The sequence below is a fragment of the Xiphias gladius genome, chromosome 16, assembly GCF_016859285.1.
Source record: "Xiphias gladius isolate SHS-SW01 ecotype Sanya breed wild chromosome 16, ASM1685928v1, whole genome shotgun sequence".
Taxonomy (NCBI): Eukaryota; Metazoa; Chordata; class Actinopteri; order Istiophoriformes; family Xiphiidae; genus Xiphias; species Xiphias gladius.
Genome location: NC_053415.1, coordinates 12,542,784 through 12,570,740, shown reverse-complemented (window position 1 = coordinate 12,570,740; position 27,957 = coordinate 12,542,784). Strand labels below are relative to the sequence as shown.

The 27,957-nt window shown below is 41.2% G+C and overlaps 2 protein-coding genes and 1 long non-coding RNA gene across 5 annotated transcripts in view; 1 reads left to right on the top strand and 2 right to left on the bottom strand.

The window, feature by feature from the left end:
- Positions 1-1,332: 1,332 nt before the first annotated feature.
- Positions 1,333-17,768, bottom strand: trpm2 (transient receptor potential cation channel, subfamily M, member 2). The gene is given in 33 exon segments (XM_040148622.1): positions 1,333-1,608; positions 1,761-1,877; positions 2,340-2,441; positions 3,540-3,618; positions 3,711-3,797; positions 3,895-3,924; positions 4,275-4,339; positions 4,441-4,586; positions 4,718-4,802; positions 4,988-5,009; positions 5,055-5,075; positions 6,208-6,340; positions 6,867-7,048; positions 7,198-7,378; positions 7,582-7,753; positions 8,148-8,280; positions 8,374-8,492; positions 9,172-9,378; positions 9,663-9,768; positions 10,362-10,474; positions 10,583-10,728; positions 10,835-10,964; positions 11,052-11,189; positions 11,673-12,041; positions 12,910-13,031; positions 13,939-14,041; positions 15,378-15,578; positions 15,665-15,726; positions 15,846-16,026; positions 16,148-16,314; positions 16,825-17,005; positions 17,127-17,279; positions 17,577-17,768. Coding segments are annotated over 33 exon segments (4,362 nt in total). The 3' UTR covers positions 1,333-1,491.
- LOC120801518 lies at positions 9,301-12,135 on the top strand. Its single transcript, XR_005709108.1, has 3 exons — positions 9,301-9,411; positions 10,923-10,978; positions 11,612-12,135. It is a non-coding gene; the product is annotated as an uncharacterized LOC120801518 (long non-coding RNA).
- A 4,720-nt stretch (positions 17,769-22,488) lies between the features above and the next one.
- LOC120801160 (protein FAM126B-like) overlaps positions 22,489-27,957 on the bottom strand; it is a 43,554-nt gene continuing 38,085 nt past the window's right edge. For all 3 annotated transcript variants that reach the window (XM_040147748.1, XM_040147752.1, XM_040147749.1), the window contains one exon: positions 22,489-26,507. In XM_040147748.1, coding sequence (XP_040003682.1) covers positions 25,840-26,507 — 668 coding nt within the window. In that variant the 3' untranslated portion in view covers positions 22,489-25,839. The remainder of the gene's footprint in view (positions 26,508-27,957) is intronic.

Below are 27,957 nucleotides of genomic sequence, written 5' to 3'. Positions count from 1 at the left end.
CTTTAGCTCCTCTCTGACGCTGTGGTTAAAAATAGTATCTCTTCAATGGCGCTGCGAGCCGGGGATTTACAGGACTAATAATAATAATAATAATAATAATAATAATAATAATAATGGTGATATTGATAATGATGATGATGATGATGATAATAATAATAGTAACGAAAGAGACATCATGAAAATTCTCTGCGCACAGAGAATACTGAGTTTAAACTCCGACATTAAACGTCTTCATTCAACAGACTACACGAACTCTGCAGTCAGTTCATCAAAGTCGCCGCTTTTCTGGCGTAGGAACGATTGATTCGTCTGAAGGAAGCGAAGACGGGCGGGGAGTGAGGAGGGTGTGAAACCGATACTGCGCTGTGTTGGCCGCCGCTGCCTGAACCACGGCGCGCTACGGCGAGGCTGCGTGCTCGGCGCGTGGAGAACGCCCCCGTCGAAAAAGGAGACCAGGAAACAGGCCCACGAATGAGTCCACTGCGCGGAGATAAATCCCAAAGTGCCCAGCCCGAGTCCAATTCCTCCGCAGAACAGGGCGAGGGAACGCAGGCGGTGAAGAGAGTTAAATGTGGAGTAGGTAACTCTTTAATAATTATAAAGGCCAAGGGTGCTCGGTAATGCAAAGGTCACACCTGACATAAACTGCAGCTTGCACCAATACATGGAGGGAAGAGCAAGTAAAGTGCAGCAGTACCACAAGTTAAAAATATTCTATTACAAGGTAAATTCCTGCATTCAAACTTTTACTCAAGTAAAAGTATACAAGTATGAGCAGAGCAGAAAAATATATCAAAAATAAATGCTCATTGTGCAGTATGGTCCTTTTCAGACCTGCAAGTCATATTATTTCATTATTATCATTGATACATCACCTTGTAAGTAGCATTTTAATATTGCAGCTGCTCCAGCTGTAGCTTTTTAACTACTTTATATGGTGTTTTCGTCTGTAACGATACATAATTCTATACAAGATAATGATTTTCATTTGCATGTTTTGTTATTAATTCACTGAGTGAGCATGTAATGGCACATTTCACTATCTGTATCGATAATGGATAATGATTTGCATTTGTTTTGTACGTGAATATGGTTAAGTCAAATTACAATATTCCCTCTGAAATGTAGAAGTAGCACAAAATGAAACTACTCAAGTGAAGTGCAACTACTAGAAAATTATACTGAAGTACAATTTGAACTATTCATTCTCATTGTACACATGTGAATTCTTACACGTGTATTAAGTGAACAACACAGTGTGTAGGCTAAACATTCAGTTTGCTGTCCTATGACGTTTGTGCAAAATGTTGAAAAATCACCCACAGCCTCACAGATTATTTACAGTGACTTGTCTTTTTTCACAAGTGCTTTCAGTGCAACTAAATTCATCTATGTCAACTTTTTTTTTAAAGAAAAAAAAAGGCCACATTTAACAGGCAGAAGAAAACATCAGGGTGAAGAGGCACATTTACAGCTGAAGCAGCGTGAAAATCAGAACTTCCTGTTGTGCAGCTCAGCAACCTGCCGCAGAGAGTCTCTTTGGTTTGAGCTAAGTCTTGTTTTGCCGCTCACCTCCTGCCACTGAAGAGCACTGTGGCTGCTCACCACCTGAGAAGAAGGAGATGATCAAAGAACAATAATAAATGAACATATATTTACTGTGGGGAGAATCATGACCTGAATTTTGTCCCTAAATATCAAACAAATGCAGAGGAAACTAATTGTGCATTTTAAAAACAATAAAATAATAATGTTCTCACCATATTATTGATATCTACCATCACCTGGCTTGTTCTGTCCAGGTGAATGTTTAGGACAGTGGTTTCCACCCAGGCATTATCTGTGTTCCTGCAGTCATCCACATAGCCCTCAAAGACCTGAAACAGAGTAACACAGCAACTGCAAGTCCGAATAAACAAGTTCATCAATTTCGGTGTCAAGCTAAGTATTTTCAAATTAATGATTATTCATCTCATTCATATAATTCTTAAACATTAATCAAATAAAGTATGGTGGATCACAATTTTGAGTCAACACCTCTCTTAAAATGGTTTCAGCAAAAACTGAACATTCTAACCTTCATGAAGGGAGGATTTATTGCAGGGCTGTTGTATTAGAGTGCATTAGTTGTAGCTAGGTGTGCCTAATAAACTGACATCTGAGTTTAAATTCCCTGGCTACAAGCTCAAAGTTGGTTTCTTTAAACCTAGTGGACAATTTCAATTCCTGATCCCATATAGTAATTCCACAAGATTTCAGATCATCAGGAAGGGCTCCTGTAAACTTGTCCCTTCTAGTTTTACTATTAAAAGGGAAACCAAAGTGCTGAAAAGACCCACCTTTGTTCCCTCTGATACTTTTGCATTTAGTTTTTCATACAGCGTCTTTCCCATGGTTCTCTTAAGCGTCACTGGCAGGTCATTGGCGGATTGCGCAGATCCCTGAGGGTTTAATTTGGAATCTTTTTTATTCAACTTTTCCAACATACACATTTACTTGTCACAACATGACACGAATCACAACAATTAACATCACAGCTCAACCAAATACATTAGGCCCAATACGTAAGTAGACGTTCATACCCACACAAGAACAGAACAAAACAACAGGAAAAAAGACAAGAAAAAAGAACCGGCAAACACTCTGAGGGTGGGGGTATAGGTTCAGGGAATCTAAACTTAATGTTTAGATACAAAATTTTGTTCAACGTAGGAGAGGAAAGGCTTCCTTACTTTAAAAAAAATCCTTACCGAACCCCTTGCGGAGTGTTTAAGTTATTTAAGCTTGAGATGTGCCGTAACACTTTCCACCCATTTACAGTGTAACGGTGGCTTGGCAGATTTCCAGTGACTCAACACTAACCATCGTACGACATGTGCCAATAATGAGGGAAAGGCTGTAAGTGCAAACATACTCAAAATAATGCGAATCCTGGGTTTGGTGGTATCTCCCTACTACAGATATTAGAGAATGTTTCAATGTGTCAAACACAATGGGGTTTGTCAGGTTTTTCTTGCTGAGAGTTAGTGGTGCACAGAGCATAGACATTAAAGACACCGGATTTCACAAAGCCTGCCAACTCAGCCCATACTGGTCCATTATTGCGGTAAAATTGTGATACTCAGTAAACCACCTTGTTAATACTGGAAGCTCAATAATAGTGAAAAAAGCCTGGCAATACCAAACCCCCTCTGCCTTCTTGTTTCTCCAGATATGATTTCCCAACCCTTCGGATGGATTTGTTCCAGATAAAACATGAGTTGCTTTTTTCCAGTTCTGACCAGCTTCAGAGATAGGGAGAGATGACCATCGTTTTGGATCCTGTTTGGCTGTCTCCAACGCCTGTTTCAGATTGTATTTAAATGAATCTTTAAATTTGGGTGTTACTGAGACCCCCAGGTACGTAAAGCTGTCATGGGTTTTTTAAATGGAAACCTGTCAAGGTCAATGCAGCGTTCCCTGAGGGTTTAAAATCACAATATGTATATATATATATATATATATATATATATCTGAAGTGAACAAACAGCAGGACTCACCGCAGGTAAAGTCAAGATTCCTTGGCGCTCATCCCAAACCGCCAGGTACTCCAAAACAGATCTCTCGCTGTCTCGCCAGCTAAAAATCAATTTTCAAAATCAATGCCATGCAACACAGTGGATGGGAAACAACCATTTTTAAAAGCACTGTAAGGATATGGGATGACCTACCGTGTGACGACAAGATCTACGTTCAGATTTGGACCCAGTTGGCTGAGTGTACCTCGTCCCCTGATGCCAGTCCTCCCTCCTGGGTTTCTAATGACAGAGAAGATACATATCAGACATCAAAACATGCTTGATAGGTTGCTGTAAGTGCCATTTGATCCCTTGTGTATATTATCTCTTATCATACCTGTAATTATCTAAGGCCTCTGATTCTGATCTGTGGTGAGAAAAAGGAAATTAAATTTAAGAGATAAGGAGATGGGAGGAGGCCGCCTTGTAATTAGAGAGTGGACGTTAGTGGACGTTAGGTCAGAAAGCTTAGTTACTGTAGTTATTCAAGATATTTAACTATAAATCCTAAAGCAGGTATTCATGGGTCATTGGGGAGCATGCATTATCTGCCATTTGATTTGAGATTGGTTGAATAAATCATTATTTTGATAGAAAAATCTTTGTTTTTCATGATAAAAACACTAATTATGAACCGGCTTAGCTGCAAATATCTCCCCACACCTAGCCGTATAGGAACAAAACATTAGGTGTCGTCATCTCATAGTCAGTGCATACCCATCCACGTGGTCCCCACTGTCTTCAGAGGCATAATAAGTCGGCATGTATGAGCTGAAGCTCACCTGAAAACAAAAGAGGACATGAAAAACAAACTGGATCCAATAAACCCAAACCACCTTTTCATGCAGCTGGTGATTTCGTGGTGGAAATATATGTGAAATACCTCCCATGGCACTTTCTCCTCGGGCACAGGGAAGCGTGTGAGCTTGCTGTTCGGATAGTGAAACTGACGGGCGTTCACATGGAACCCGTCCTCGTTCTCTGACATGTTTCTCGAAGTGTCAGGGGTCTCGTCTGATGTAGTTGATGCTGCAGGGTAGAATTAAAATAGAGTGCAAACAAGAGGAGATTTGACACATAATACATGACACATATTTGCAAAATAAAGGCAACAATATGTAAGTTGACAGTAATAGTGAATGTGGAATTTGGTTCCCTACTCTGTGATTGTGCTTCTTTTGTGGCAAGACCCTGAGATTTCAGGTTTTCCATAATCCACTGCAGGGCTCTGTTTGAATGGACGACCTGATGAAACAAAATAAAAGTGGGTCAAATACTTTTGATATCTGCTTATATAATTTTGAAGATGACGGATTTTTCACAGGGGACATCTGGATATAATATTCTTCTCTGCAGCGTGTTTTGTTCCAACGGCATAATGTAAAATCTTACAGACACAGGTGCGACATAAGTGATAACAAAAACACAACCTGCTCCTCTAGTCGGGCCAGTCTTTTCACCATGGCGACAGAGCTCGACTCCTCTTCCCTCACCAACCGATCAGTTATGGTAGTAACCCTCAGGAAACAAACAATAATAGTATTTGTCTGAATATCAATCCCAGACTGTTTGATGTTATATACTCGCTATGTTTAGTCAAAGTAGAATATGAACCTCATCAAACCTTAAAAACATAGACTATGTTGCTGCATTAAAGGAATAGTTTAGATAAGAATATTGATACCACTCTCATGTCCGCCCATCCACAGCTTAGTTTAGGGGGAAACAGCTAGCTTGGCTCTGTGAAAAGGTAACAAAATCCCTGGTTTGATGCTAAAATAATCTCGTCTCCTAGCTCTAGGTTCATATTTAACGGACAGACACGAAAGTGACATCAATCTTCGCACCTAACTCTTGGCAAGTAGGCGAATAAGTGTATTTCTCAAAATGACAAGCTATACCTTTAAAACTGAACTGATTGATTTTTGTGACCACCAGCAGGTATGCCAACAAGCTGTAAACACAACATTGACATATTATCACATTTTAAGTGGATATGGTGAACTTGTTAGCTAACAGATGGCTATTTCCTCATCCAGCAGAGAGCAACACTATAATTTAAGTCCAGCATCCTCTCTCCTTTTAGCTCTGTTTTGGTCCCCACACACTCCTGAAGGAAATAACCTTAAATACCTGCCTGCTGCTCCTGGTAGCAATGCTAACAAGAGCGATAAGAGTGAACCAAAAAAGTAAAGTTTCAGGCCTAAAAACTAAAACAATGAGCTGCAATCTTTTAACATTACACATAGTCATTTGACCCATTATTAATACAAAAATATTGATTAGGGGTTTGGCTGGAAATAAACCATAACGTTTTAAAGTTTATTTTCAACCAAACTTCATAGAGCTGTGGGATCAGTCCCCCCAAGAAGGGATGTAAGACACAGTCCGTGGCATAACATGATATATATATATGTTATATGTGCTATAAAATTTATCTTTTTTTGTTGCAAAATACTGGATAGTTTTGTCCCTACCAGACTCTAAAAGTTCAAATGAAACAATTGAGAAGGTAAAATCACACTTTGTTTAAACAGTTTGCAACTGCTCAAAGACATTTCAAAGGTGTGATGAGGGGTCTCACATAGACAGCAGTACCCTAGAGGATTGTTATGCAGCTACACTACACTACATTCCTGTGGGATTTTACTTTTGGGCTGTGTCCAGGATGCGTCGCTCCATGCTCTGGCTCTGCTCCTGCTGTGTGGACAGCAGGTATTTGTCCTTCATCAATGCCTCCCAGGACAACAGCTCATCTTCCTCTATCTGAGGAAGCTCATTTTCTGGAAAAACAGTGTCACATGCTTAGCGTCACTTCCTTACCTAATACTGTACATATACATATACACATAGACACAGAGACTTCCATTTCAGACAAACTACGATTTAGTTAAACCAGAAAGGGGATATTTCAACATTTTAAATTCTCTACTGGTACACCCTGAAGAAAACTGGAGTGGTATATGAACACAAAAAAATGTCTTTGAACTTCAGACTAAAAACTGTTCATAGCATTGACTGTGAAGGCGTCAAAGGTGATCGACCGGGTATCAGTGGACGGCCGGAGAATCATCAAGAAGAACATTAACATCCAACATATGAACTTTTCAGGTTCAGAAAATGACTTGACTATAATAACAATACTTTGGCTCATGAATGCACCATTGTTGTCTAAAATCAGTAAGAATGACAATGTATGAAAAGTAAAATTTTTGACGGGGTGATAAAGCTAAAATGAGAGGAAGTCAAGAATATCATCATGAAAAGTCAACTTTCAGCAAAGGCAGAAATAAATAATGCAGTACTTACTGAACTCCTTGCTTATGATGGGTGGCTTGCACAGCAACATTTTCCTGATGAAGAGGTAAAGATGGCTGAGGATGATAAAAGGAGGAGGGGCAACTGGGCGGCTGTGGTACTCCCTGATTAGCTCATATCTTTGAAACTTCCATATTCTGTCTGTGTTGTCCTGCACTTCCTGGAACGTAAAGCTGTGGAAGAAAGCAGAGGGACACAGAGGATAAAGTGGGGACAACGGCAAAACGTCGTCATCTAAGCTGCTTTTAGGACTTGCAGTGAAAAGCTCACACAGCTCTAAAATGACTGAATCAAAACACAGAGGTTGTTGAGAAGAACTCACTTGAAGATAGCTATGAGCAGGTTGAGCAGCAGTATGTTGGCAAAGAGCAAGTAAACACAAAGCATGATGATGGTAAGCCACTCAGGGAAGGCTGGTGTTTGGTTTTCATTCAGCACAGGACACTTGGGCTTCAGAGGATCGGTGCCATTCATGGTGCAGGAGTTTATGTCAAATGCAGTATCTGCAGAAGGCAAAGAGATTGTTTTCTTAGTGGTAATATCCTAAATAAATATCTTCAATGGTAAAAGGGTGAAGAGTGTATCTCCGGCAAACTGAAACTAAAACATTTTTTCTGTAAAACTAGACCCACATACACAGAAATCATTAAAACTACACAATGCTTCAACGACAAAGAAAGCAATACTGGTGTCCATCTCCACTCACTATCAATATTTTTGGGGAAATCCCCAAATATGATGAGGTACGGCTCGTAAACTGCCCCGCGGACAATCCAGTCCAGCCGACTGTCATTGTGGATGAGAATGCCCTGTTTGGCCACACCGTACGCCACCACCCAGATACTGAGCAGGAACATGAAGAAGAACATATCCATCATCTGGAGGACAAACGGACAACAGTCACAAGCTAGAAACTCTGAAGAAACAGACACATCTGAATACTGTGAACGGGGACATGTCAAGCAGTGACAAGTAGTGACTTTAATGTCTGGTGGGTGACATTTACTGAGCCTCAAACTTTTTTATGTAAAACTTCGGAAAATTGTTTTTGTCAGTCTGCGTGGTGCCAAAAGCAACAGCTCTATGACAGATTATACACTTTTCAGTGATTTATTTAACACAAAGAGCACATCTCATCTCCAGACACCAGATGGAGATAAAAGGTATTTGTATTAGATAAAAGGTGCTTTGGAACATTGCATTTTGTGTCCAGCAGTCACTCTCGCATTGCATCAGGTCGGAATTCATTATCTTCTCAGGTAACCCTCTCACCATCCTCCTGACGATGATGATTTTGGGTCCCAGAGTTCGACTGATAGTGAAGATGGCCATGAGACGGAGGCAGAAGACCACGAAATCGACGCAGAGGAGGATTTTACCCGGATAGAACAGCTCAGATGTCAGCCTGAAATAGAAAACCTTGGTAATTCACAGATAACCCACTGGTGGAGAGTGCTTCCATGGCCTAAAGTGTTTGTCTGGGAGGAAGGACGCTTACCTAAATACAAGGCCGATAATAAACAGGAGGATGGACAGAACATCTAAAATATTCCACAGGTCGTGGATGTACATCCTGGCTTTCTTACGAAACCCAAAGCCATCAGGATCGTGAAACAGCTGAGACGAGAGAGAAGAGAACTTATTATTAGGAAGATTAGGATTTCAGTAACGTAGAGACATACAGGCTGTATTTTTTAGAATAAGGCCTACTCTGGACGACAATAACCTAGGTGGCCTTACGGTTAAGATGCATATCACATAACCGCAGCGTCCACAGTTCAACTCCCGGCTGGGGGACCCTTGCATGTAACATCCCTCTCTCTGTGCCCTCATCTCCTGTCTCTCTCTAGACTGTCAACTGTGAATTAAAGGCAGAATGCCAAATAGATAAATAAAAATAAACAAAGATTGCCATCATGCACTCCAAAACAGTGGATCTTTCCATCCAATCATTTCCATCCCCAGAGCAGATCTGCTTCTTAGACATATTAGTTACATTTGTTAGTTAATCATATTTATCTTTTCAAATTTGCTTGAGACTGTCAATAAACCATGGTGTTATTTTGCTGTGATAAAAGAACCAATACAGTAAATTGACACTAGATCATATACAAGACAAAAAACTGTCCTGGACTGTTACTTCAAATTTTGAAAAGGAGTTTCACTCCTGGCCACACCACAATCAGTGTAGGTGTTCAACCCACAGACAAAGACACTGCGACAGTTTCAGACCAACGCGTGATGATTTATCTTTTAACATTTGAACACGCGTGTTGTCCCACTTGCAGTCTCTCACCTGTCTGACCTCCTCACACACCAGAGAGAGCAGCCAGATGTAGAGCAGCGTCTCCCCCGCAGAGGGCGCAGCCTGGAAGTCCATCATCAGCACCACAGCAAACAGGAAGAGGAAGGCGAAGTAAGACACAATATTCAAGTAAAACTTGACCTGCGGAGAGCTGTACAGGCAGACTAGTTTGGACCAGCTGCCCAGAGGCTTCGGGTGCTGTAGGCTGGGGGGGTCACTGTGGACAGAAAGGTCAGAATGTTTTCATGTTAAATTTTTTTTTTTTTTTTTTCTTTTATACCCACGTGACATTTCTTGCTTGCCCCTAACTGACCTGCTAGTGAAGCCTGAACTGAAACCCCTACTCTGAGAATGACCAAAATGTAAAATATTAAGGTGTCAATAAACTCTTATACAGTCTCATGTGAGAAGTGATCACACAGAAACAATCCAGGTTTTTCATTTTTTTTTTTTTTTTTTTTTAAATCAGTGTGTGAGATGACTACTTACAGGCCAGGTGTATTTGTTCTAAGTGTACTTCCTGTCACAGTCTCTACCGTCTTGATCTCTTCGCTCCTCTCAGTTTCTCTCTGGATGACTTCGTCACGTCTGGGGAGAATAATAACAACACTGCTGACCATCACTACAGAAGTAGTACAAGCAGATACGTTCAGACAGAAAACACTTCAAATTCAAATCACTTTCAGCTTTGATAAATGAATTACAAACTTGAATTAGTTGTGGTTGGCAAAGGGGACAGTGAAAGAGGTCTTGCTGGCACCAGGTGGTGTGTGCAAATCAAATACATTTTTATTTTTTTTAATTATTTAAACCTCCTTGACATGCTACCATATATAAGCCCAAAACAGCACAGTGAAGTAAAAGATTTGCAGACTGTTCCTTAAGAGGGGACGCCAATGCACAGGGTTTTCGTCCCTGTTCATTGGTTTATCAACTTTATTGGTTCAGTTTAACAGGTGAAGTTTTTCTTGTGTTTGGAATTTATTGTAAAGACTTGTTCTCTTGCAGTTTTCTCGCAGTTTTTTGTGTCTTTCAGACAAAAAAATATATGGCTCTTATGGAACTCTATATGCGGTCTCAATTGTCTTTGGAAACCCATCAAGTGTGTGTTTGTCTGACCTCTTTTAAAGCTTCCAAATTGGCATTGAACTTCATATGATTAAGCTCTGAATAAGACTGACCTGAACACCAGAAAGCCAGTGTAGATAAGAGGGAAAAAGACCATGCAGATCATCACCCTCCACACAGGGTTGTCCACTGCAAGCTCACCACACCAGATCTGAGTCAGAAGAGCCTGGAAGACAAAGTGTATCTGCAGCAATTAATGTTGCTTAGGTTAAATATCCACTGGCACAAAATATCAGTTTTATCAATCTAAATAAACCCCTGGAGATTGCTCTACCTGAACACCTGACTGAGCTACGAAGCTTTTATCATCAGCCTCCAGTGCCAGCCTCAGGCATGTCGTCCTCCCCCAAAACGGTGACACACGAACCAACAGCTTCTCAGCCCGCTCTTCATCACTGTTGTGGCACTTGCTGAACACACCTGACACACACACACACACACAAACACTCGATGAAGATGCTAACCTTGTAAAATTACTGTATTTTACATCAGTAAAGCCACTCATTATGTGTGTGTGGTATTGTACCAATGGCATGTTTCTCATAGTGATTGGCAAGGTCTTGCATGACCTCTGCCTCATCTGCATCACTTCCTTCCTCTGCCATTTTCTTCAGGATCTTACTGGCGGCAAGAGCAGCAGAAATGCAGTCTCTACACTGTACAGACACAGGTACAGATGCAGATGCAGAGAGAAACGAATATTTTCAAACTATGTCTGTAAAAGTGTAGAGAGTTTTCATCACCTGCTCCCAGGCAATTTCCGCCAGCTCCTTATTGTTCTGGACGACAGCCCAAAGGAAAAGGTCTTTGCTTGGGTCCCTCTGTGCTTCAGCATTGTCCTCCCTGATTGGAGCTTGGGATCCTGCCTGACTTTTTGACAGCTAGAGGAGAAGTGAAGGAATGGGTTGCATTAATTGTATGGTTGACTGTAGCCAGGGTTTCAGAAATACTGATGGCATCCGTCCAAATCATACAAAGGCATGCCCCACCCAATTTGGACCCATTTTTTTTAGCCAACTGTTCAGTTCTACATCCTGTAAATTATATTTCCCATCGTGAAGGTATAAATACCTTCTCCGTACTGCGAGGAATAAAATTCTGGTGGGAAGATACTGAATCTTTTACCTGTATATTTATTTGTAGGACAAAAAGGTGTCAAAATATTGGATTAAACCCAACATCTTAAATGCCATAACCCTGATTTGATGAGAAAGTACAGTATGTATAGTATGAAGAATTTTTTAGTTTTGGCTGTCAAACTACATTCATTCAATCATAGTGTTTTTTGTGTTTTTTTCCACAGAATGGTGGCCAGATTGATTGTTTTAAGTAAAGCCTAATAGGTGATGGGTAAACATACTCACTGATAAAGATGTATCCTCTATAGTCATGTTAAATTGGTATGTCATGGTGGAGGGAGGGTAGAGGGGCTTGGTGAAACTGCCCAGCAGGTGGCGCACCTCATCACATACATGAGCCATGGAGATCATTTCGCCTTGCCTTGAGTGAGCTCGAGCCCTGAACGCTTGCCTCCTGCTGGGGCGAGAACTGTGGACCCGCTTGGCCAGCTTGCGGAGGAAGAGGCAGCTGGGAAGCTGTTTGTAGAGATTGCACAGAGTTTCCTCGTCGTGCAGGAAATCCCTGAGACTCACACCGTTTTCCAACAGCAGACTCACAAACTGAGGCTTGTTACCAACCAGAGCTGAGAACATGGCCCAATGGAGGTCACTGGACTAAAGCACGATAACAAGGCAGGAGGACAAGACACAGTCAGCATCCCAGCACTCTTTTTGACTGTTTCTTGTAATTCACTGTTTTTGTCATGCAAGACCTTTGATGTGATGGCTTGTTTTTCATAAATGAAGCGACTCATTTATGTTAGGCTGACCAACATAGCAGTGTAGGGAGAGAAGATTTTACCCTTTATGATATAATTTATAATATTTTATTTTAAAGTTGTTCTCTGCTCCTTGTATCATAAAGCCTTTATGATATGAGGTATTATCGTTTAAAAGCCTATGGTGATATGCTGGTGGTTGAAAATTTTAATGGAGAAATACACAACATTTTAATATGAAAATAGATACAAATTCTGTCATTGTTTTGCTTGTATTGTTAAACCTCCATTTGGTATGAAAAAGTAAATGTTTTAACAAAGTGAGAAGTTACATTTTCCTTTTGACCCAGTCCCCACTTTCTCTCACAGCCACGTAAAAAATAAACATATTCATGTATTGTATCTGCTGTAAACCTACTCAGCAGACTGCTACCGCTTTCATTTTCGCTGCTGCTGTGTAATTGTGTAACATTTGGAGAAATTGAGTTTTGAGCTAGGCAAATCCAATCTACGGCTAAAAATAAAATGAACGGCTATGTTGATTAATGTGGAGATTAAAATATGTCGGTTGTTGTTTGCCACGTATCCTCGATGATCTGTCATGTTAGCCCAGCACCTGAGACGGTCACTTTCCATGTTTCCCCAGTCAGTCTATAGTTGTCTATCTTATCTTAATAACGATGAGAAGGATTGCAACACAGGGCCAAGTTCAGAGGATGGCCATGTCTGGTGTTGCTTTTATGTTGTGTAATCAGCAGACCCACCTTCCACTGGCTCTCCTCAGTGAAAATCTCAGTCTCAGCTATATCCACTCGGTTCCAGGCTATTGCCAGCTCCAGCTGCCTCTTCCAGCACTCGATTCCCAGTGACTCGCTGGCCCTCGAAGCTGAGCAGAGAATAAATCGTGACACCATTTTAGCTGTACAGTGACAAATTCTATTTACATTCAGTCAAAAGACTGACTGACTGCTAAAGGGCTCAAACCTGTCTGTTAGACAGTCTCTCTACACAGCTCAATCAAGGCATTTTTTTTAGTATATACTGATGCAACTAGCAGCTATTATCATTTTCCACTTTTCTGATCATTGTTATTTATTGACTGATAAGTCATTTACTCATAAAATTCAGTTCAAAACCCAGAGATATTCAATTTGAAGTGATGTAAAATGGAGAAAAGCAGCAATTCCTCACATCTGAGAAAATTGCGGCTTGTGTTTGATAATTGACTAAAATAATTATTCAGCTTTAAAATTTGCTGATTAATTTTCTCTCAAATGACAAATCGATTAATTGACTAGTGATCTATACTATAAGATGCTATCTGCTACACAGCTACACAGCATGGTCAGTCAGCAAGGAGCAAGGCTTTACTCAGACTACCACAGTGACTATGAACTTTTACAGAGGGGAAAGGACTGTGGATGTCCTAAAGTAGCTGAGTTAGCAGGACCACTGCCTAGAAACACATTTTAAAATACCAATGGAGCTCAGTGATGGTTTTAGCTAGAATAATGACTCGTCTTGATCAATATCTTGAGTAGTGGGCTCAGTTCTTCCTTTTAGTACACTTTGGCTCAGTTTTCTTTAATAACAACATCCATTAAGCTTGGTCTAATGGGTTTCATAAATCTTGAGGCGGAATAAATTTGCGAGTGACACTGAATCTTTCTAAGTAGATCAAGTGTGGCCGTCAATGTCTCTCTGTAAAGTAAAGCAAAGCTGAAAGTATCTGCAAGAATATCTGTGTTGGTTTTCGGTCTTTTCGGTTCTCTTTGTGAAAACCATATTCCTACCTTTGAGTAGTGCTTGAAGAATAGCCACATCCACATCCCCGTGACTGTCCTCGCTTACTCTGAATACTGTCAGCAAGTGTGGTATCCTGATGATGTCCTGGATCTGTAACAGAAAAACAAACAGGGTCTGGGCATGGGTTCACATCAAACTTTGTGCCAAGTAGCAATTACAGAGATTCAGTAATAACTTTATTTGTATAGCACTTTTTCATTAAGAAGAAATATGTCTTAAAACGGGACTTGAGGGTTGACACAAAATTAGCAACCCTAATTTACTCCGGAAAAGAATTACAAAGCAGGCTCTGTCACCTCTAGTTACAAACCTTGACTTAGAACCAGCCAGGGGACCCTAAGGCTGTCATTCAGTACATATGGGTTCAGGAGTTCACAGATGTATTTGGTAGCTAAACCTAATTTAGCCTTGAATGTAAGTTTTTGAATTTTGAGTTTTGAAATCAATTCTGAAATCAACTGGCAGCCTGTAAAGTAAGACTAAGATAGGGGTGATATGATTGCGCCTCCTTGAACTAGTTAACATCCTCGCTGCCGCATTTTGGACTAATGGCAATTAAGAAAGAAAGCTTTGACTTAAAATAAAGGTTTGAGATTTTGAGAAATATGCTTATTCACTTTCGGGATGAGAGTTAGATGAGAAGATCGACAGTTTAGCAGAAAGACTGGAAATGGGGAAACAGCGAGCATGGCTTTGTCCAAAGGGAACAAAATCTAGCTATCAGCATCTCAAAAGCTTACTCATTAACACACTGTATCTTTTGTTTAATCCATTCAAAAAATGGAGTATGAAAATGGCAATTTGCCTTTTCTTTTTTTTTGGCAGACTTTGTTACCCTTGGACATAACCAGAATACGCTGTTTCCAGTATTTATGCTAAGCTAAGCTAACTAGCTTCTGGCCATAGCTTCATATTTTTAGCTGCAGGACATTGTTGGACATCCAGCAATTAATGTCTGTAATTCAGTTATTGAGTATAACAAGATTGCTATTACCACCATGTGTTGTTGGTACATACAGCTTAATGTTGTCAGCACAAAAATGAAAATGTATATACTTTACAATAATGTCTCCAAGAGGAAGCACACAAGCAGAAAACATTAGTGGACCTAAAACTGAGCCTTGGGGCACAGCAGTAGTGAGATGGGCAGTAGAGGACCTCTACTGCGGTGGTCCACTCTATCAAATGTAGCCCTAAGATCAAGTAATGCCCACATCAGATACAACCAGGAGACTCTCGTAACCCTCAGGAGGTTAGTTTCTGTGCTATGATCAGTTCTAAATCCAGTTTGAAATTTATCAAAAAATGTTATTGAATTCATTGATGATATTAACTGAGATTATAGCATTTTTTGTAAGACTATGGAAATTAACAGTAGTTTGGAAATAGGTCTCTAATTGTTTAGGTCATCCATCTGTTCACATACCATCTTGGTCCATTTTATGATCTTGAGTCCAGAAAAGGTTTCATACTCTTGGCCAAAAAACTTCTTCATCAACTGGTGAATGAGGGCAATAGTGACCCGGGTCACTGGCAGTCCTGCGACGTGGGCAATCACATCTGCTATTCTCCCAGAGCCCTCCAAGACCACGCACGGTGTACCATTCAGCATGGCATTATAGATGGTCTGAGAGGAGACACACATAAGAGTCAGACAAGACAGATGTGATTTGTCACAAAAAGAAGGGAAGAGGCTTAAAACTGATGACTCACATTCAGAGTGCCTGGACCTCCATCCAAAACCACACACACCACAGGGATGGTCACACCGCTCTCTGGTGGTTGCACAATAAAAAATCAATATCAAAACTAGGGCAGATAGGTAGAAACAGATTTGAGGTGTTATCTGTAATGGCTTGCTGCATTTGTAAACACTGCATCAGTTGTTTTCAACCTTTGTTTCCAAGAAGCTTTCCAGAGATGCATTTCTCCAGGCGGCTACGCAGTTCAATCTCCGCGCCGTAGTTTCCGTGGGTCCCATCGTCCACCAGCAGAAAGTGGGTGTGGTTGTTATCGAGGCAGGACAGCCGGCCCTGGCCCTTGATGTCCATCAAATAATGGGCTGGGAAACAACCCTGCAGAGAAGGAGGTGGCGGAAGAAGAGTGAAAGGAGATCACAAGAAAACTCTGTGCTTTCCAGATGATGAATTTTGCCACAAGAAAGAGACAAGCCATGTGTAAATGTGTTCACCGTACCTCGGAATACACTAAAGCATCCCTGTTGTGTATTATTCCCCATGTTGCCAGTCCGATAGCCACGATCTGACCCTGTATGGAGCTGCTGCTTAGGGCGTAGTCCCTCACAGCCTGGCCTACATGCCTCATCACACCTGTGTGGGTACCGCCGGTGATGATCCACGCACCTGTGTGCACCAAAGCATGTGTACAAATATGAAACTACTAGCAGCAGCCGTTTAGATTAGCTTAGCGCAAAGACTATTAAAAAAATCTGAAATCTATAAAGATAAATTATGATTTCATGGGGGGAAATGTGTCAGACCATTTTTTTGGCGGTGTGCAGTGACTTCCTGAGTTTCCGGTCTTTTTGCTAAGTCTACCACCTTTTCATCTAACTCTCGGCACTCGTGATAAGCCTTCCCACCAATTCACCCCAAAGGTGTCGGTTGGGGCTGAATACGAGGTTCTTCCACACCAAACTGGTCAAACAGTTACTTCAGGGACCCTGCTGTGTGAATGAGGGCTCTGTCATGTTGGAACAGGAGATGGCACCCACGCTCAATAACTACACATGCACTCATAAAACACATGCCTTCCCAGACTGCCTGGTTAATCCTTGGTACACCTTGACACTTCACACACACACACACACACACACACACATTTCTGTCTCTTGCTCTCTCTGGCTGGCTGACCTGTTGTCTGTGCCACTTTGATCAGACCTCTGTGGAACATGTTCTTGAGATGACCCTTCAGATAGAAGTTCTTGGCTCCTCCGGTCACTGAGATCAGCAGGTTGGGAGTGGAAAGTTTCCACTGTTCAGTCAGCAAGTGGTACAGGACTTCAGGGCTGGTGTCTGCGGACACTCGCACATACTGAGAGTGGATAAATGTAGAAAGACGGGTGCAGATTTTAGGGATAAAGACATGCAGGCATACATTGAAAGCACATGCACTCAACTTACGTTGTTATAGTGGAGAGAAAAGATTGGTTCACCTTGCCTGTCTTTTGTCCCAAACCACCAAAGCTGATGTCTCCAAAAGCATCCGTGGGCACTTCGCGAACATGTCTGTGTCTGTCCCATGACTCCCCAGTGAAGTCGTCTGGCTTAATGGCTTCATCCACATGATCAGTTTTTGGGTAACCGCACTTACATACATCCTCTCTGGTGGGGAAACAGAGGCTTATACCTGTAATGTTTCCATGTCCCGAAGTGGCACATACCATACACATAACAGGCAGTATTACTATGTATATACTGTACATGATTCCTCAGCAGAAAGACAACTACTGGAAACAACTAATATATTCATTCATTATGTAACTGTCCTCACAGCAGTTTGAGGCAATGTCTCCTCTTGCATCAACACAGCAGTATCTCTGTGTTATTGTGCAGCAACAGCAGCCACAAGGTCGCTTCAGAGACTTTCATCATCAAACCAAAACGGTACAGAGCAGCTCGGCCTACCTGGTATCTTTTTCAAAGAAGCAACATTCCTTCTTGCGGATGTTCTCCCTGATCCAAGAGCCAAACGCCCAACGCTGGAAAGAAGGAGAGAGAGAAAGGTGCTTAGAGGGTCTCGCTGTGCTGATTGCCAGAGTGTGAACCATCTGGGAGTCCACCTCAGCTTCCCACATCCTGGAAGCAACATGGGAGAGGGGAGGTTACGCTGCACCGATCTGCCCGAGGCTGAGAGCTGACAGCATGGCAGGAGAGAGGAGCCTCTGCAGTCGGTGCTGTGGGTGGTGGCTTGCGCTCAGCACTGCATCAGTGATGTCAGAGCAGAGCTACAGCAGCAGGAAACCTGACCGAACCTCCTCCTTATGGGGCAGAAAAGTAGGCACCAATTCTGGATCTTTAGATTACTGCATTACAGAGAGTGGGATTACCTAAACGCCACAGCCGTATGAAACATCCAACTTTTTTGTTCTTTTAAAAGAGAATACACAGCTGATAGTTTGCAGTTTGCAAATGACTGACCACGTAAAATCAAAACAATTTTTTTTTACTTTAAGGGATATAGTACAAGTTTTTCACAAAATGACAAATGTTATCAGTGGTGAAAAGGAGCTACATACAACAAGTATGTTCTGCACCTAAGTGCAGTTTTGAGGTGCTTTAATTGAGTATCTCTATTTTATACTGGTACTTTATGCTTCTACTCCACTACATTTATTTCAGGGTGGTTGTTACTTTGCAGAATAATATTTCAAATACAAAACATATGGTCAGTTTATAAAATACCAACCAGTATATGAAGTAGTTAATATTAGCTCCACTTTCACCAACTACAACATTAAAATACTGCTTTACGTATTAATACATCAGTAATTAAAATACAGTGATATAATAATATGAGACTCACAGTGGCCATTTTTCATTACGAGTGCTTTTACTTTTGATTCATGAAGGAAATTTTGTTGCTAGTTCAGTACTTTCGCTTGAGTAAACTTGTGAATGCAGGACTTTTGCTTGTAATGGCGTGGCATCACTTATTTTATTTGAGTAAATTATTTCAATATGAGTAGAAGCATCAGACACTAGATGCAAGATTTCTTCATGCAAAATGAAATGCTGGTCACATCTTTCCCACAAAATGGTTTTATTACATTTTCCGAGGTGCGTCTGCAGCTGTTATATTCTCCAAAGGTACTTAGAAATAAACCACACCTTTGTCTTTGGTTCGTCCATATCACATCATTATCAGGCAGGTGAATACTTATTTTCTGTATCTACAGTGACCATTGGAATATAGTTTGTAGTTGTTAGTAGTACAACTGATGAAATGTTGAGCCCTCTCAATTCTCACACCGGTAATCCTTTAATAATAATCACTGTTTGATGACAAGTTAAAAAAAGAAAATGGAACGGGCAACCACTAACCTTTTTAAAACAAGAAGCCACTCGATCTAGTCCAAGTTTGTTCTGCTGCAGCTGCTCGATCATTTCATGCGGGTGAACCTTATTCTCACACTGAGGCAGCATTTCTGAGAAAGAAAAAAAAGAGTCTAATATCGGTTGCAAGCCCCTGCTCTGAACAAGTACTCTGAGATTATTTCTTGTGAAGGAAGGGGCCGGGTGTGCATCTTGTCAGTTATGGACTCCTAATCTATAATACTTGCAAAACCTGTGATTGAAGTATTCTGACATATGCCATTATGTTGCTGACACGTGACCACTACTGCATTATCTCCAGTTCCTCAACTGAGGTCCCTGGAAGAGCAAGAAACTCACACCTCCAACAAATTGATTTTTCTACAGTAGCTAGAAGTCAACACTGACCCACTGGTTCAGGCATCGTGTCCTGCTTTGGCAGCAGATCCTTCGTGATTACCCAGCTGGACAGTGAGGCTGTAATTTCCCTGTTATGATGCACATTTAAATGGCTCCACCCTCGCTAAACAGTGTTAACCTTCTTCCTGTGAAACTCTCGGCCAGAATATATCATGTGCCCTCCGCCTGGCCTCACATTACCACCAAACCAAAAAGACTGAGATGCATTTTTACAAATGTTATCTTAATGCATGCAAGAGGGTGACTCAGCAAAACATACTTTTAATCCTTTTATGTCCAGTTTTTTTTTTTGATTTCCAGGTGGAAGACTAGAAAGCTCACTTATTTTGCGCACGGTAGTTAAAAAGAAGAGAGGCAACATTTAAGATACACAACATTAACATTTTTACCGTCCGTAGATCCTCCTTTCACTCGGATAAGCGACAGCAACAACATGAAGCCGTTTCTGGTGTCTGGCGTGAACAACACATACTTTCAGGTGTGTGGACGTTACAACACTTGTTGCCAGGTGACACCTCCAGAGTATTCAACTAGAGGGATCTAGTTAAATGAATGGAGCACTGGTTGCCTTTCAGGAGCTGATATAATGTTATGAAAAACATTTTTGTCAATCAAACTGTCAGAGTTTTTGTATTGAATCTATCTATCCATCTATCTATCAATCTATCTACCTATCTCTAATGCAACAATTCCTTTCATTTCCTTTAGGTTCAACTGCTTTTCTAACAAGTAAAACTCATTAAAAGTAATATAAAGAAAAAGAAAGAAAAAAGAATGAACTTTGAATGTCATCTTTTAAGCCAACATGAATGAGAAGTCCTAAAAGAGCTCACAGAAAAAATGGGAATTTGAACATTATGATAAGTGGGCGACTCAATCTGTGGATGAAGATGGTTTGATACAATCAAAAGCTGCTAAATGGACCTTGCGATGGGAAAGTCAACTATTATTAAGATGCAATTTTAGAGATACCAGCAACATTTCTGAAAAACCTCTCCCAGAAATTTATGCCGAAGTTTCCTTTAGCCCCCCCAGTCTATGAACATTTTTTATACAAACATTCATGGTTCCCCAGAGGTTGTATCCTACTACTCTGGTGATCCCCTGACTCTTCATCTAGCGCCACCATAAGGCTCACATTTGTGGTTTTGAGTGAAATGTCTCAACAACTATTGGACGGATTCCCATTAAATTTGGATCAGTCATTAATTTTCCCTTCAGGATGAATTATAATAACTTTGGTGATCCCCTGACTTTCAATCCAGCCCCACTATCAGGTCAAGCTTTTGATTTGTAATGTTAGCATGCTAGCACACTACATTAAGATGGTGAACATGGTACACTGTACAATCCCAACTGCACTGCACTAATTAAATTAGTCTACATTTGAATTTGTAGTTAAAGGGGTCAGTATCCGGGGCCCACCATGCTGTGGAGGTCAGAGGTGTAGGAGGGGAGTTTGCTCAGGGGAAACTGGAGGCAAAGTTCAGCGTTCAAGTTTTTGAGCTCATATCTATGTGGCAAAGGACAAATCAAGCGATGTAATGGAAAGGAAATTCCAATATCAGTTCCTGCAATCATGGAAATGATTCAAATACATGACTTTTTTTCTGTCAGAAACCAACTTTTAGTGGAGTGCAGTAAAATCAGATCGCTAATGAAGAACTGAATTACAGTAGAGATATGTATAGAATATGATTTGTTGTTGGTATGGAGCAGAAGTGTACGTCATGTTCAGGTGTAATCTGGTGAGTTGTTCTGTTGTACACCACCACCAGATGTCAGCGCACCACCACTGATCAAAGCCTGGAGCTAGCTGTATGGGTATTTGTGCAATGAAGTATTTCAGTTGGTCCTGCTCAGATTTGACATCTTATTACGAGATAATGTTTAAACCTGTTGCTCAAATATTACGGTGAACATTTTGATGTCATTTGATGTCAAGTATCATGTGATGTATGATGCTTATTATACTCACTAATGATCCCAGTAAGCAATACTATTACTACAAACTATCTGCACCAAACTAAAAAGTCGTGGACCGTTAGTTTGTTCAACTAACGGTCCAAAACCCAAAGATATTTAGTTTACCGTCAAAGCTTAGAAACAAATCATCATAGTGGACAAGATGGAACCAGACAATGTTTGGCATTGCAATCTGTTATTCAAATCTAAAAAAATTTAGCTGTTGTTGGTTCTAATCATAACATCAGAAGTAAAAAAAAACAAACAAAAAAAACACAACCCTAGTGAAATCATAATGCCTTGTAAGTATTCAGTAACCGTATCATGTCAGTCAACATTTATTGTATTATCAGCCAGTGTATGGTCTTTTCGGAGAAGCTTTATGAAATTGTACAGGAGAAATCTACTGTTAGAAAAAAAATTGTAGTAAAACTAAACTGTGCAGTGGATATTGGTATATATGATATTAAACTTAAACTTAGAGCAGTATCATACTGAACCACTTCCACACACAAAGAAGACAGACGCTCAGATCCCTTACGGCACAATATTTATTCAACAATATACAGATTAATTTCTCTCTACATATCAGAATGATCTTCAGTTTTTTTATATTTATCTTGCTCTCACCTTTGTACATTTGTTATTTACAAGATTTAAAATAAGTCTTTCTCTCCATTTATACAACATCAATAATACAGTGTTATCACATCTTACAGCAGCTTCCCTCGAAGCATCTATATTAGATCCATCACTGATAATCTTCTTAATATTTCATACACCAGCTGACGTCTTTGAGCCACAGAGCAGCAAACTGACAGAAGGGCTCAACATGCACCAAAAGTCCAGTTGTGGCTTTCTCTCTGTGAGGGTGGTCAGATGACAAATGGATGGTCCTCTTATTTCACCCACATGAGAGAGGCCTCTCACTCTGTAGCACCACAACAGGGTGTATAAACAGAATAGTTGAAGGGGCATACTGTTGAGGACTCTCACCTTAAAAAAAAATAATAAAACAAAATCAGCTTAAATACATCTGCCCCATCCCACCCGACAAGGATCAATGAAAGCCCGTATACCAAAAAAAAAAAAAAAAAAAAAAAAAAGGATAAAAGGAGATCAAAGATAAGAGGAGAAAAAAAAAATGTTGCATAGAATCAATTCTGACCTCAAGAACAGAAATTTTGGTGCTGCCATTTTTAAAATGTGGCATTTTGATAAACTCCTGAGACCTTCCAGACCCCGTAACTTCTTTTTTTTTTTGGTTTTGAAAAGAAAAAAATAAATAGCTGTACCCTAAGACTAACAAAAATAGCATTGTGTTGGGTGTGACATCACGAAGAAGTACTATTTTAAAGAGACTAAAACCCTGCATTGAGTGTATACACATTTGCACATCTATATATATATCATTTCAATAGCTATCTTGAGGAGAGAGGTGGATGGCTTAAAGTGCATTATACTGTATGAAAACAAAGCCCACAGTTATCACATGCAGGACAGGAAATGAACTTTGTCCACCAGCACCAGTGGCTGACCAAGTACAAATTTAACGAGACATTTTCACCGCCTAAAGGAGATTTGGTGTTTTTTTGAAATGTAGCTGGACCTTGTGAGGATTTCTGAGCCTATAAATCTGCCAAAAATAAATGGAAGATAAAATAATCAGCCACAGCCAAGTTTGATTGACATTTGCTGGCTGGTGTTCATTTCCTGCCCTGATCACATGCAAGTAACACCAGACACTGAGGGATTACTCTAAGTCAACATACAGTACCAACATGGCTGCTGGTAATCTCTGTCAGGGGCACTCATATTAATGACATAAACACGTCACCAGTTTTAAAACAGCAAAGGGTGCCACTCAACTCACAGCAAAATACAGCTAATGGGAACACGGCTCGTTGAGAGACACACAGCACGAGGATGACAGCAGACAGACCAGGTGAGAGTGTGAACTGTAGCTACGCTCCTCTCTTCTACTTCTTCTTCCACAGCCCGGTCCAGCAGGAGGAAGAAGAGGAGGAGGAGCATCTTGAGGCCAAACAACCGGCAAACGAGGCCTTTTGGCCTGAAATGTTTTAAGGCTAAAGCGCACACAGGACTCAGTCGGGACCAAGAGCAGCAGCTGTGAAGGTTTCCAGCGCAGCGGGAGCGTGAGCGGGTGAGATTTTCACTGCAGACTGACCTAACTTTTATATACATGAATCATTCATCCTTGTTTACAACAAGCACGTGAGCAAGACCTGGGCAATGCAATACAAGAGCTGACATCTACAGCACACAGACGCATAATATACTACAGCAAAGCTTAGTAATGATTGTGAAAGTACAGTGTGTTGCATACACCTGTGATGAATGAAAAGAAAATTCGTGGCAGAAAAGGTGAAGCTGCATCTAAGGGCACACTGAGCCATACGTCCAAAAATCCCTTTTATTGTGCCTTAACTTTAAAATAAGACAAGTAAACTGAAAAAAGAGGCATTTTAACTTAAGACACCCAAGCAGAAAAAAAATTATTTTCTTTAAGGAGAGGATGTGTATTGGCACATCTGGCAAATACGAGACTTGGGTTTGGCTTGTTGGCTGTTTCACGCATCTGAAACAGCAGTGCTTTGCAGGGCACTAAACATGCAGACAAGCACGCCATGTTAAAATCAGTCAGTCTGGGCAGGGACCACTACAGAAGGCTAGCTAGCACTGTGTGCAGATGCAGGCATTTAACAGCAGAGAAGATCCAACTCCATGCACGTTACGATAAAGAAAATTGCACTTTGAAAATCATTACATAAAAACAAAAACAAAAACAAAAGATGAGCAGGATATTTCTAGGGAACTAAAAGAATCAGGTTAATCCCAGTGTGGTTGTTTGATATATGACAGAAAATATGAAAACCTGAAGACAGTCGTGTTCTTGTTTTGCAGCTAGATTTTGTGCATGATGTGACTGAGCTGAAATGCAAGGCCCAGATATTCAGTCACAACTCCTCACTTGAATGCACACAGACTTTACAGTGTCATTAAAGTTGCAGTGTGAAACCATTTTGGTGCCCACTATATAATCCCCCGACTGCTCGAGCCCTCGAGTTTCAAACCTAATCGGGTCTTTTAAATCCTGCATCTGATTGGGAGACAGGTGTCTGAGTAGCAGGTGAACACACAATGAGGTAGAACTAAATGTTTCATGAGCATCCAAGCAGAGCACAAAACATGAGACGACCATCATGGTGACTGCTGACACGCAGTGACTAGCACAAGCCTCCAGGAAGCAGAAATTCCCCGGCTCAGAAATGACACCACACACAGGACTCAACACAGACTGACAAACACCAACGAGTGCTTTCAGATGGAGGACCCATTACATGGTTTAAACCAGAATAACAATCCAGTATAAAAGACGGTCATTGCCTTTAGCTTCAGAGACAAACCTGCACTGTCTGAAATGTTTTAATCCAGTTCTTCCACAAGATTCAGCTCCAGATTTTAAATCAAGTCACAAGACGAATTCTTGTAGCTGTAATGTAGTGATTTCTTCAGATTTGTCTGGGTAAAAGCCTGAGGCAAGATAAACCCTTACCACATTCCAGTTTGGTGTTACAACAATCTTAAAAATGGGATTTTACAGATTAAATCAGATTATTATCATTCTTACAGAATGAAATGAAGGTCATGGGCTGAAAACTAGAGAATTACTTGGGTTTGACTGATTTCTACAAAATCATTATCAAAGTGAAGAAAAACAAAACAAATGCTACCTTCTTTGGATTGTGATAAAAACAAAAAAATGAAAGATTTTTTTTTTCATAAAACCATTTCTGCCTAATTAAAAAACAGCAATTAACAAGGAAGATAATCAGCAAGAACGATTGCACGAGCCCGGGAATGACAGGGAAGGAATGAAGAGAAAGAGCAAGAATCCCCTCTCTTCTCCACATGAGCGGCAGTAAGTGTTATTGCTGATTCATGTTGACTGATTCAGTCAGGAACTCAAATAAATCTGAAATGTCATATATCCTCTACAGCCTGCGAGGCATCCTTACGACTTTTCTCGTGACGTTTCCTCCTTTTGAGGAGAGTTTCTGTGTGGAATGCTCAGACGGGAGGATGCAGTGACGTGCTGGACTCGTTTACACTCGACTGTAGTTACTCTACTGGGCAGTCATGATTTACTACTTTTCTCTTTTTGCATTCTTAGTAACTGCAGTTCATGATTGTAATTTTAATGGATGTTGAAAGGGTGGAGACACAACTCTTGAGATCTGAAAATGTGTTCCTACACACCCACACACACGCACAAACACACACCAACAAAGACAGGTAGACAGTAGTTGTCGTAGTAGGGCTGTAAAGAGTCGCAGAGAAAAACTGCATGAAGATGTGTGTTATGAGCAAGTATTTTGTGTGTGTGTGTGTGTGTGTGTGTGTGTCTACCATGCCCTGCACTGCATGTTAGACCTGTGATATGATCTGCATGTTGAAGCTCGGGGAGCGGGACTGCTTGGTGAGGGGAGCCCCAGGAGACAGGAGGTCCTGGGCATCCTCTGGCCTGATGAGGTGCTCCTCCTGCAGACTAATGGTGGAGTGGCGGTGGGAGCCGCCAGCTGGAAGCCCCCCTTCCCTTTCGGAGCCTCCCGATGCCTCCTCTCGATCGTCCTTGCCTCCGTTCAGGTTGAAATTCATGCAGTCAAAGGACTTGCTGGAGGAGGTGCTGCCAGTCCGCACCAGCGTGGGCCCCACAGGGAAGCTCAGGTGCTTCTTTATGGGGCTCAGCTGGATGGCATCCAAGGTGACGCTGGCTGGAGGCGACTGCTGCCTCTGGTGATGCCTCCTCACAGCAGCCTGGTGATCCGCGGACAATTCTGCCTGTTTTTCCAGCACCCTCTCCCGCTCCCTCTCCCTCTCCCGTTCTCTCTCCCTCTCCTTGTCCCGAGAGAGCCGGGCCGTGATGGCTTTCTTGATGCTGCTGCTGCTGCTGTTCAGGCTGCCGCCCCTCGGCCCCACGCTGCTGCCCATCTTGGTGCCGCTGGGCTGGCTGCTGTTGGACGCCCCGGAGGAGAAACCCTCGTCTGGATCGTTGACGTTGAAGGAATCCTCCCCGCCACTCATACCATCAGCATCTGAACATGAACATGCACAGACGTACAGAGAAAGGAAGCATGATAGACAAACAGTAAAGTGAGCGAGGCAGACAACTGAGGTTACGATGACAAATATAAGTCTAATCTGACTGTGATGGAAATTTAACGCAATTGCTACAATTCCTGTATAGCATCTTCAGGTTTTTTTTTTTTTTTTTTTTTAAGAAAACAACTTCTAAAGTACTTATAGGCCAACTGCTATTAAAAGTAAAGTAACAACATTCAGAATCTTGACAACATTTCACCATAATCCAGAGAACGGGCAAAACCTTTGCTACTGTCTCTTGTTAACAGTGATGGCAACTGGCCTGCAAAATACTCAGATTAATCACTAAGAATAATAACATTTGGAGTGTTTAAAAATAATGCAGAAGAGGAGGCTAAATTACTAGCCTTCTAGCAGGCCAGCACTAACACTCACACTCGACAAAGCGTGCTGCTTCATTAGCGCTCTCATTATGCACCAGTCAGGGGAACAATTCAATACAGTACACATTGACCTTGAGCTCTGATGATCTGATGTCAGATTGACTAAAATCTGACTAGCTGGTTGGTTAGGGAAAGTGTGAGTTCAATAACCTGCCTGATATGAGAACAGAGCATTATTAGCAAAGTTGCTGTATCCAATATATACAGTATTAAACAAAAACAGCTAATATCTGGTGATAACTTAGTAGAATTTCTACAGGCACAAAAAGGGCATGAAGAAATCTAATCAATAAAACATTTTTAGTCAATTTATGACTTCACTGTTGGAAAACTGGAAGGCAAAAAGATGATAAATTGAGTTAGGGAAAAAAGCATGTTATTGACATACAGTATGCAGGGTAAGGCCTGTTAAAAGAAGAGACAGAGAATAAACTGTCTGTCTCTGTCATGCATTGTTGGGACAAGCAGAATTGGACAACAGGGAACCACAGGCAGCAGCAGAAAAAAAAAAAAAAGAGAAATTGAGAAGAAAAGGTCTGGACTGACATGCACATAACATAAAGAGAAGACACATGCTCTCCTTCCACATCCCTCGTTTCTCCTGCAACACTGGACCAGTGGTCACATGGTTGGCCAGCTGAGACGAGCATGCCAATCTGTGTAGACCACTAAGGCGAGTCCGTACACCTCATCAGATCAATAGCTCTCCAGTTAGAGCTGACAGCCCCACAAGGCATTTGGGGCCAGTCTGCAAGCCTTCACAGGCCAACCTAATCCCACATGAAGAGCTAAAAGCTCTGAAGTCGAAAAGTTACAACCATAGCTGCAATTAAAGGACTGTACCAGTGTTTTTGCATGTTTTAGGCTTTTGACTACAGTTTGCTTACGTAATGCATTTATATATGCTTTCTATTGGCTTCTAGTCAGTTCAGTATTCTATGAAAAAAAATCAGCCTGCATAGGTCAGTCAACATTTCTTTGAAGTATTTTTGTAATCTTT